The following is an 11,255-nucleotide window of genomic DNA, read 5'->3' on the forward strand; positions in this document are numbered from 1 at the left end:
GATATTAATGTTGTTGTCATCTCAGTCCAAATGTAAAGATTCTCTGGTTTCATTGATCTAAAAACTACAGTTTAATCTTCTGACGTTTTATTGACCGAATTAATCATCGATAATCAACAGATCAATGATGGAAACAAAACAAACCTGTTTCTCAGAGCTCCCCTCCTCCTCCTCCTCACCACAGTGTCCTTCATCATCTCTTCGCCCCTCCTCCTCCTCCTCGCCACAGTGTCCTTCATCATCTCTTCGCTCCTCCTCCTCCTCACCACAGTGTCCTTCATCATCTCTTCGCTCCTCCTCCTCCTCACCACAGTGTCCTTCATCATCTCTTTGCCCCTCCTCCTCACCATCTGCCCTCTCTGCCCCATTCTTGGGGCGTTTGCTGCCCCCCGTCCCGCCGGTCTGACTGAAGTCAGAGATGAGGAGCGCTCTGAGGCCGTTGCTGAGCTCTATGTACCTGCACAGGGATGGTGGGCGGGGCCAACCAAAAAGGATCGTTATTGGTAGTAATATTAGTAGCACCAGCAGTTAGCATTAGCAGTACTATTAGCATTAGCAGTATTAGCAGTAGTGCCACCAGTAGCATCGCAGCTACCTGCTCACAACTCCACTCACCTGTATTTTTTGGGGTCGCTGGGAGATTTGATGATCTCTGGGTCGCCCTGGTCATCTGAGGCTGCCACAGCAGCCACCTGAGTCCTGCCCTCCACTGGTGGAGGCTGGTCCTGGTCCTGGTCCTGGTCCAGGACACACGGCTGTCCTGGACCAGCAGCAGCACACACACACTTGCTGCTCAAAGACATTTCAACAGCAACCTGTGGAGAAAGATGGACCTGAGAGAGAAGCTCCATCCAACAGGTAGAACCTTCCATCCTTATTTAAAGCTCACCTGCTTCAGCTCGAGGAGGGAACAGAGTGTGTCTGCAACACAATTCTTCACTTTGTTGCCTTTAATGATAAAAACACACTTTAGATTTCAAACATGCGACTAACTGCGTTAACTGCGTTAACATGAGGCCTCTAGTCAGTCACTAATCTCAACGGGTTAAAGATGAAAGCGCTTTAATGCTGACGTCACGAGGAGCAGGCGGTAGCGGTGCTGGTTGTTAGACACGAGACGAGCGGAGAGTCGGTGCGATTAAAAGACGAAAACACGACTCGGTCACCATGGAGACACATTAAAGAGCGAAACAGGACGAGAGGACTCGGTTTGTCCAACTTTGATAGAGAAACGCTCACCTTTGTTTCGGCCGAGCTCAGCCCCGGAGTAGCTGCCTGTGGGAGGCCTGTGATTGGCTGAGCGCCGATCCATCAAGGAGAGCGGACTTCCTATTGGTCGAATCTTGAGCGTGGGCGGGTCAAGCGTGATTGACAGGCTCCGGACGGGGCTTCGAACCCCTGATCTCTATTTCTGCTCTGCACGAAACAACTTTGATTTCTTTGTTTGTTGGAGAACAAATGCGGAAAAAGGTTTGATGTAACTTTAATCTGTTCATGTCAGTGTGGCGAAAACAATTAATAACTGAAACAGATGTAAAACCTTGTGTTTTTATAGGCTTTTATTTTACTAAATTGCATCTATAATGTACAAACATTCACAATATTTTGTACAATCACTTTGTGCTTCTCTGCTCCGAGTGGAATGTAAGACAACACGGTTACACGTCATAAAAATAAAGTCACCACCGTTAGAATCTCTAATTTTATCATTTACACGTTCACGTAAAAAGAATGACACCGTCATCAGTCGGAACGCGCATGGCAGCACGTGCGCGCTGGTAACTACTCACTGTTGGCAGTTTTATTTTATGTCAATAGACTCATAAATGCACTAAATGTGGAATTCTGCTGCTCTTCCTCTGCTTTATATGCACTCACACTCAACTGATACTGCACACAAACACAAAACTGCGCACGCACGCACGCACGGCAATATTTGACTACACCGACTCCACATAGACTTTGTGTGTGTGTGTGTGTGTGAGAAACACGTGTGTGAACATCTGATCCACCATTAAAACTTTAAATCCAGCGAATGCTGCAGTATTTTATGTCTGGAGGTCACAGAAGGTCGTGGCGGCGTTTCCACGGTGATGAAACCCTTAAAGGTTGTTGGAGGAACTCCTGATGAGGGTTGGAGATCACCTGACCCCACGCTGCCTTCAGGGCTCGCTGGGAAATTTCAACTGTCAGAAATAAAAGCTCAACTCACAACTAACAAACTCCACAACACAGAAACGTCTCCAATTAGTGACGGAGTTCCCGATGCGACGGCCGTTAGCGCCTGATGCTAACGCGCGTGTTGGCTAATGCTTCCCAAATCTTCTACAACGGATGACACAACACACACACCTCAGAATGGAAGTGGCGGAGGGGGCGGGGCACTATCGACCATTGATTATTGACCACACAGCTGGACTAAAGCAGAACAAGAATGTCACAAGAGTGTTTCGCCCTAACGAGGTGGGCGGCGATCAGCAGCAGCGCTGCGGCAGCTGCGCGGGCTTGTCGCTCAGTCTGGCGGTCTTGGCGCCAGGAGCCGCCGGCGCCTCCACGTCCACGCGCTCCGACATCTTCACGCAGATGATGTCCACCAGGCGCTCGAACACCTGCCGCACGTTGATGTTCTCCTTGGCGCTGGCCTCGTAGTACTCGAAGCCTGCAGGACCAAACAGGAAGTGGTTACAGCGTGTTCCTCCAGCGTGACTGAGGAGGTCTGAGGGACTGGGTCAGCTGACAGGAAGTGGCCACAGAGCTGACAGGAAGTGGCCACAGAGGTCACATGACATCTCCTCACTGGCCACCCACAACATCCACAACAAGCAGCAGATGCTCTCTGAGCTGGTTCCAGAACCTTCAGCAGCAGAATCTCTGGCTCCGCCCCCATGTGAGCCTGGTCCTGGTCCTGGTCCTGGTCCTGGTCCTGGTCCTGGTCCTGGTCCTGGTCCTGGTCCCTGTTGGAGGCCGTTTCCCCACCGACGCTGCTGTTCTGGGCTCAGCGTCTGTACGAGTCTTTACAACCTCTGACCTGATCCCAGGTGAGTTTCACACCTACAGGTGAGTTTCACACCTACAGGTGAGTTTTCACACCTACAGGTGAGTTTTCACACCTACAGGTGAGTTTTCACACCTACAGGTGAGTTTCACACCTACAGGTGAGTTTTCACACCTACAGTTGAGTTTTCACACCTACAGGTGAGTTTCACACCTACAGGTGAGTTTTCACACCTACAGTTGAGTTTTCACACCTACAGGTGAGTTTCACACCTACAGGTGAGTTTTCACACCTACAGGTGAGTTTTCACACCTACAGTTGAGTTTTCACACCTACAGGTGAGTTTCACACCTACAGGTGAGTTTCACACCTTCATGCTGGATCAACAGATGATCCCTGAATCCACATCACAGCTTAAAGAGTCTCTGAAGGCGTTCCAGAACGTCAACACCTCTGGCTACAGCTGTTGCCATGGAGACATGCAAATGCAACCTTGGGGAGGAGTCTCCGGACTCACCTAGCTGGTCGGCCAGGTGCTTCCCTTTCTCCGGAGGAACGACTCTCTCCTCGTCCATGTCGCACTTGTTGCCCACCATGATCACCTGAGCGTTGTCCCACGAGTACGTCTTGATCTGCGTTGCCCTGGCAACACAAGGGAACACTGGTCGGACCCGAGTGGAGCTCAGACTAAACAGGAAACACTGAGATAGTGATAGAATCTGAAACAAGACAGTGACGACACGTTACACACACGTTACACACACGTAACACACACAGATACATGACACACACATTACACACAGACACACATTACACACACACGACACACACATTACACACACGTTACACACATGTTACACACACGTTACAGACACACGTTACACACACATTACACACACAGACACATGACACACACATGACATACACGTTACATACAGACACACGTTACACACAGACACACATTACACACACGTTACACACAGACACACGTTACACACACGTTACACACACGTTACACACAGACACACGTTACACACACATGAGACACATGACACACACACACACACAGACACACCTTACAGACATTAGACAGACATTACACACACAGATACATGACACACACACACACACACCCATACCAGTCCTGTACTGCGTTGAAAGACTCCTCGTTGGTGATGTCATACATGAGGATGAAGCCCATGGCGCCGCGGTAATAAGCTGTGGTGATGGTGCGGTAACGCTCCTGTCCTGCTGTATCCTGGGGAGGGGGGGCGGGGGGGGGCAGGAGGGCAGGGGCAGGGAGGCAGGGGGCGGGGGGGGGGCAGGGAGGCAGGGGGCGGGGGCAAGGGGAGGCAGGGGGCAGGAGCCTGGAGTCAGCTGCTGCTGCGGCCCAGCATCCATCCACCAGCATCCATCCACTAGCATCCATCCATCAGCATCCATCCATCCATCCATCCATCCACCAGCATCCATCCATCAGCATCCATCCATCCATCAGCATCCATCCATCCATCCATCCATCAGCATCCATCCATCCATCAGCATCCATCCATCCATCATCCATCCACCCATCCATCCATCAGCATCCATCCATCCATCCATCCATCAGCATCCATCCATCCATCAGCATCCATCCATCCACCCATCCACTAGCATCCATCCACCCATCCACTAGCATCCATCCATCCATCCATCCATCAGCATCCATCCATCCATCCATCCATCAGCATCCATCCATCCATCCATCCATCCATCCATCCATCCATCCATCAGCATCCATCCATCCATCCATCAGCATCCATCCATCCATCAGCATCCATCCATCCATCCATCAGCATCCATCCATCCATCAGCATCCATCCATCCATCCATCCATCCATCCATCAGCATCCATCCATCCACCTTCAGTCACACCTCAGGTCACCTGTCCTCCTCATACACGTGTCTGTGGACTGTGGGCGGAGCCAGAGGATCCACGCAGCCCCGCCCACCTTAATGATCATTTTATTTACGATGAAATGACAGAAATATTTCTGACATTTGTGCTGGCTGTTGTCCGACTGCTGTGACCTGTCACCTGTCTGACGCCCACAGGGAGGAGATGTTGCCCGTCAGCAGGAGCAAATGTGTTATTACTGTGTTATTAGCTTTCCTATTCTGCCCTCCCAGGACGCTACGAGTGGGCAATTATTCCTGTTTCCATGGAGACGTACAACAATGAGACTGCAAGTCAGGCCATGAAATTACTGAAGGACTGGAACAGTTTCAGGTTCTAAACGTGTTGGGATTAATCTTTAATCTGACGCATCGATCAGATCAGCTCATCTGATGTGTGTGTGTGTGTGTGTGTGTGTGTGTGTGTGTGTGTGTGAGAGCAAAGACACACAGCCTCTAACATCTCTTTCATATCTGCTTTTTAAAGGTTCACTGAAGGCAAATGTTGTGTTTTGTTTTTTAAACTCTTCTTTTCTTCATCAAACGTAGGAAACAGAAACACGTTAGCAGCGACGCTAAAGTGAGAAAAATCCACGTGTTCGTGTTTATATCACAGCTCAGCCTGAACACTCACACACACACACACTCATACACAGGCACACACACATACACACACCCACACCCATACTCAGGCACACAGTCACACTCACCCATACACACACACACACACACCCATACACAGGCACACAGTCACACACACACACACACACATACACAGGCAGACACACACACATATACATACACACAATGTTTCAACATCTGCACCTAAAGTGTTCTCTTTAATTGTCAGTGTAGTGTGTGTTTGTGTGTGTCAGTGTCTGCATTGCATGTGTTTGTTGATAAGAGTCTGAAGAGCTGCTGCCATGGCAACAACATCATCAGTGATGCTGCAGCACTTCTGTCTCTTTTCCTCTCTGCAGCTCAAAATTGACTGAAGAAATAGTCACATGCTGTGTTAGTGTGTGTGTGTTTCTGTGTGTGTGTGTTTGTCAGTGTGTGTTTCTGTGTCAGTGTGTGTGTTTCTGTGTTTGTGTCAGTGTGTGTGTGTGTGTGTTTGTGTGTTTGTCAGTGTGTGTTTCTGTGTCAGTGTGTGTGTTTCTGTGTTTGTGTCAGTGTGTGTGTGTCAGTGTTTCTGTGTGTGTGTGTTTGTCAGTGTGTGTTTCTGTGTCAGTGTGTGTGTTTCTGTGTTTGTGTCAGTGTGTGTGTGTCAGTGTTTCTGTGTGTGTGTGTTTGTCAGTGTGTGTTTCTGTGTCAGTGTCTCTGTGTGTCAGTGTGTGTCAGTGTGTGTGTACTAGTGAGAGTGTGTATTTGTGCAGCAGCTTCCTGTCTCCTCTCTTGCTGAACGTTAGCATGTAGCTCCAGATGTGCTAGCTCCAGATGTGCAGGGTGCAGATGTGCACACTCACCCAGATCTGCAGTTTGATCCTTTTGTCGTTGCGATAAACCGTCTTCACCTTGAAGTCGATGCCGACGGTGCTGACGAAGGAGTTGCTGAAGGAGTCGTCGGCGTAGCGGAACAGGAAGGACGTTTTCCCCACGCTGCTGTTGCCGATGATCAGCAGCTTGAACATGTAGTCAAAGTTCTGGTCAGAACCGTCCCGCTGGCCGAAGCGCTGGTCCGCCTTCGCCATCTGGACCACAGAGAGACGGAATCAGCCCGGAGACGCCCTTATCCGCCCTGTTGAGAGGGGGCGGGGCCTGTTGGCACCAGCTGTTCGTAGCGCTGAGGGTCGTTTTCATGGTTATGTTTGGATGTATATGGACATTAGCATATTATGGTATGTGGTTATCGGTACATTAACAGGCCTATCTGTCATCTCCTGTGTGCAGGGGGACTAATTACTGCTAAACCTGATCCAGGAAGGAGGTCTGCAGATGGAGACCAGGACAACCGAGCCAGCAGACGTTGGAACTGAAGCGCTGCTGAGGACGGATGTGGGACGGGACAGGACGGATGTGGGACGGGAGAGGACTGATGTGGGACAAGAGAGGACTGATGTGGGACAGGAGAGGACGGATGTGGGACGGGAGAGGACGGATGTGGGACAGGAGAGGACTGATGTGGGACAGGACAGGACGGATGTGGGATGGGAGAGGACGGATGTGGGACGGGACAGGACGGATGTGGGACAAGAGAGGACTGATGTGGGACAGGACAGGACGGATGTGGGATGGGAGAGGACGGATGTGGGACGGGACAGGACGGATGTGGGACGGGAGAGGACTGATGTGGGACAGGAGAGGACTGATGTGGGACAAGAGAGGACTGATGTGGGACAGGAGAGGACGGATGTGGGACAGGAGAGGACTGATGTGGGACAGGAGAGGACTGATGTGGGACAAGAGAGGACTGATGTGGGACAAGAGAGGACTGATGTGGGACAGGAGAGGACTGATGTGGGACGGGACGGGACGGATGTGGGAGAGGAGAGGACGGATGTGGGACGGGAGAGGACGGATGTGGGACGGGAGAGGACGGATGTGGGATGGGAGAGGACGGATGTGGGACGGGACGGATGTGGGACGGGAGAGGACGGATGTGGGACGGGAGAGGACTGATGTGGGATGGGAGAGGACGGATGTGGGACGGGAGGGGACGGATGTGGGACGGGACGGATGTGGGACGGGAGAGGACGGGTGTGGGACGGGAGAGGACGGATGTGGGACGGGAGAGGACTGATGTGGGACGGGAGAGGACGGATGTGGGAGAGGAGAGGACGGATGTGGGACAGGAGAGGACGGATGTGGGACATGAGAGGACAGATGTGGGACAGGAGAGGACTGATGTGGGACAGGAGAGGACGGATGTGGGACGGGAGAGGACGGATGTGGGACAGGAGAGGACTGATGTGGGACAGGAGAGGACGGATGTGGGACGGGAGAGGACGGATGTGGGACGGGAGAGGACGGATGTGAGGTGAGGACGGATGTGGGACGGGAGAGGACGGATGTGAGGTGAGGACGGATGTGGGACGGGAGAGGACGGATGTGAGGTGGTTTAGGGACAACTGTGGACAGCAACAATGGAGACCAGAGCTGCCAACCGTATCTGCCTTTCAACATCTTTCAAACCAACATAAATAACATGTTAGCATGTTAGCATCTGGTTTGCACTGACATGCTGAGTTCATTTTAGTTTAGCTGGTTTACGTTTGTCAAATTTTGAGCTTAATATTCAGCAACAAACTCCACTGTTTAGTATGAAGCATATGCTGAGGACAACAATGCTAATATATGCTAATTTCAGGAGGGAAATTCTCACCATTTACATTCGACCACGTCAGCATGGTGACAAAGATGCTAAGCACGTGGTCAACATTTTCTATTCAACAGTAAACAGAAACACTCATTCTCACCACAACAATGCTAACGTGCTAATTTAGCAGGTGACATGTTTAGCGCGCATTAGCACGCCTGCGCATATCTGTGACAACTGACAGAAATAAATAGATAATGATATAATATAATACATATATAATAGATGAATTGATTTGTTTTAAGAGCAAGAATCCAAATCCTCCTTAGTTGGGTCATAAACGCGACGATAACAGGTTTTTAAATGACAGAACAAATGGAAAATCAGCCACGATCGTCAAACGACCACAGACGTAAAGCAACAAAAACGGGAGCCTCAACATGGACGGAGACCACATTCCTGGAGGAAGCGCGCGCGCACACACGCGCGCACACGCACGATAGCTGCACCTGTAAAAATATCGTTGCAACTTTTAATGAGCAGCATTAAAGCATCTGCTGCTGCTACTGACCGCTGCTGAGAACAAGAATCCACCTAAAACATCACCGAAAATACAGGTAAGTCAGGCCAGAAACCCGCAAACGGGCGTGCGTGCGTGCGTGCGCGTGTTCGTACCGCTGCTGGGTGGGTCCGATCGGTGCACCTGATAAAAGCGGCTGGTTTGGTGCTGCGCCGGTTCTCTGCGTTCTTCTCCCGTCACAAACGAGGCGCTCGCGCTCCTGGCAGCTGTTCACGCGCGGCGGTGCGCTGACATCCTGCGTTAGTTCCAGGTGGAGCCACGCGATGGGTGAATATTTGCCGAGGCGTCTGCTGTCGCCTCCTCCCGTCTAAAAATAACCTCCAGCGGCGTGTGTGCGCGCGCGGCCGCTCCGTCCTGTCGCCTCTCTGCTCAACACTCAGGTGTGTTTCCTGCTCACCTGAGAGGCGTTTTCATGCTGCCGCTCCTGAACACTTTGATCACGTTTTAAAAATCATCTCGGGTGATTGATTTTTGTCTCATTTGCAATAAAACATTAAAATGTTGCGTTCACGCGCGGATTGTTTTCTTTGTAGAGCGTGACACCTAGTGGCCATTTTAGTGTGGTGCACACGGTGTGGGGGGGGGGGGGCGGGGCCATTCCGGAATATTCCAGAATTCGTGGTGGGCAGGTGAAGCCTCACGAAGCACTGAGACTTTCCTCACAGTTGTGCCGAACAAGAGCCAAAGCTTCAAGACTTTAGTGACATTCGGTGGTCAGCTGTAGCCATGGCAACCTCTATAGAGCACGACTGAAGCTGTTTCAATCCCACGACACCAATAAAAGCTCATCGTGTGCTCATCCAGGTGTTTTGTTCATTCATACCAAATAATGATCATATTATCTTTACAATAAAATATGCAGATGCTCGCCCCCTTAATCTAAAACACAAGATTAACCTAAAGAATAAATGCGAATGATATTAAGGGTTTGTTAAACACTTTGAGATTTATTTAAAAACTGTACTAAAGTCCCCAACACGTTGTGGTTCTTGAACGCGACTCGTCTCTTCCCTCCTCCCTTCACCTGCAGGAGCGACCGCCAGGGGGCGGCCGATCCCTGGGGAGCGACCGCCAGGGGGCGGCCGATCCCCGGGGAGCGCTGAGCCGCGGAGCCGCTGACGCACCTGCAGCTCGGTGCCTCCTGTGCCGGGTTGTTGTTCGCCACTGCATCGAGCTCCCATCCGTTGTGATTTCTAGTTTTCGCCTCCTGTTTCCGTGGTTTCTTCTCGCCTGTGAGTTTGTTCCAGTGTCTCGTCACTGCGTTTTCATTTGTACTTTTTCTTGACGGTTTTTTTCTTTATGGTGACGTTAGTTCGTAGATTTTCTGTTGTTACTTTGCTAGAATTGACTTTCGTTGCTACTTTGATTGACTCCTTGTTTTGCACCTTTTGTTATTAATAAAGAGCCATATCCTCTACTCTGCGTCTGGGTCCAGGCCTCCTTGACTCCCCATAACACAACAGGATCAGAGCTCCTTCCTACTTTGCAAATGATCGTGGTGTTTGAATTCAGAAACATTGTTTTTGTGTGTGTGACGTGTTTTTAAGGAAAACCTTTAAAGATAATGTCATTTGGGGACTTGTGTGTTTGATTTGGAATGATTATTCACAGAAGCAGACAAGTTATTTGTCTTCAGGTTTTTTCTGCTGTTGCAGTCTCCAGTGGCACATCTTCTGCCGACCCATCAATAAGACTGGAACACTCTTTGATTAGTAAAGCCAGCCTGTTAAAATCGTGGATCCAAGATGGTTGCCACAGACGGGAAGTTCACCTTTTCCAAGCCACTGAATTTTTTGTTCAAATGATTTTCCAATGGTTGGCAAGCGTGGCACCAACACAAGGAGCCATTTGGGCGCACTCGGCTGAAATGGTGTCTCAGCTTTTTGGCTAAAGGAATTGCCTTTGACCCTGACCCTTTCCTCAGAAAGCTTAACCTTTGCCTGATAGAATGGCCTCAAAACTGTCAGGCAACGGTTGATTGCTGCATAGTCATCAGCAGTGAAAGGCACCAGGTCAGTGCTAAGTGATGCCAGGGCTGCCCCTAGAGCAGGCCGGGCCAACCAGTCAGGGCCCAAGAGCCGCATCACACACATGTGCACACATGTGCACACCTGAACATCACCTCATCCCTCCTCACACACACCTCTGCTCAGCCAGATTTATTGTAAATGTCCCACACCAACATGATAATGACAGAATTGGACCTCTACAGACCACGGGCCAGTCACAGTCCACAAACAAGAATATAATTAAAATATCTTTTTTTCTCTTACTGTGCATGTTGCTCAGTGGGACTTCTGGCATTCCTTGCTTTGGGTGTCAGTCAGAACAGATCGGTGCTTTGGTTTCACGTGTTTCAGGACAGAAAACACAGACTCGAGACGTCTGTTGACCCAAATACTGACAGGATCTTAAGCGCAGCCCGTTGGGCTATTTTGGGGTATTTTTCCATTGGCACACTTTTCCAGAACCCAATGGCCCCTTCCCTT

The 11,255-nt window shown here is 50.3% G+C and overlaps 4 protein-coding genes across 5 annotated transcripts in view; all 4 read right to left on the minus strand.

Moving 5' to 3' along the window:
• nrd1b (nardilysin b (N-arginine dibasic convertase)) overlaps window positions 1–190 on the minus strand; it is a 7,636-nt gene extending 7,446 nt beyond the window's left edge. The window contains exon 1 of the mRNA XM_029828089.1: window positions 145–190. The gene's annotated coding sequence lies outside the window, so the exon portion shown is untranslated. The remainder of the gene's footprint in view (window positions 1–144) is intronic.
• Window positions 191–264: 74 nt separating this feature from the next.
• LOC115247200 (nardilysin-like) lies at window positions 265–1,283 on the minus strand (the record flags this gene model as incomplete). The annotated part of the gene is made up of 4 exons (XM_029828137.1): window positions 1,240–1,283; window positions 890–948; window positions 616–815; window positions 265–457 (listed from the first exon to the last, which is right to left on the minus strand). Coding segments are annotated over exons 3-4 (381 nt in total), but the record flags the coding sequence as incomplete, so codon positions are not given.
• A 254-nt stretch (window positions 1,284–1,537) lies between these two features.
• rab3b (RAB3B, member RAS oncogene family) lies at window positions 1,538–9,145 on the minus strand. 2 transcript variants are annotated; one of them, XM_029828131.1, is made up of 5 exons: window positions 8,890–9,145; window positions 6,397–6,621; window positions 4,135–4,253; window positions 3,513–3,637; window positions 1,538–2,659 (listed from the first exon to the last, which is right to left on the minus strand). In XM_029828131.1, the coding sequence occupies exons 2-5, from the start codon at window positions 6,619–6,621 to the stop codon at window positions 2,475–2,477; spliced, it is 654 nt and encodes a 217-aa protein (XP_029683991.1). In that variant the 5' UTR covers window positions 8,890–9,145; the 3' UTR covers window positions 1,538–2,474. The 2 variants fall into 2 exon arrangements, with proteins under 2 accessions (XP_029683991.1, XP_029683990.1); XM_029828130.1 differs by having other exon boundaries at window positions 8,862–9,141.
• Window positions 6,644–9,180, minus strand: LOC115247260 (vegetative cell wall protein gp1-like). The gene is made up of 2 exons (XM_029828411.1): window positions 9,164–9,180; window positions 6,644–7,545 (listed from the first exon to the last, which is right to left on the minus strand). Exons 1-2 carry the CDS (start codon window positions 9,178–9,180, stop codon window positions 6,804–6,806), a joined length of 759 nt encoding a protein of 252 aa, XP_029684271.1. The 3' UTR covers window positions 6,644–6,803.
• Between the last annotated feature and the right edge of the window lie 2,075 nt (window positions 9,181–11,255).

This window comes from Takifugu rubripes, chromosome 20, assembly GCF_901000725.2.
Source record: "Takifugu rubripes chromosome 20, fTakRub1.2, whole genome shotgun sequence".
NCBI classification, from domain to species: Eukaryota; Metazoa; Chordata; class Actinopteri; order Tetraodontiformes; family Tetraodontidae; genus Takifugu; species Takifugu rubripes.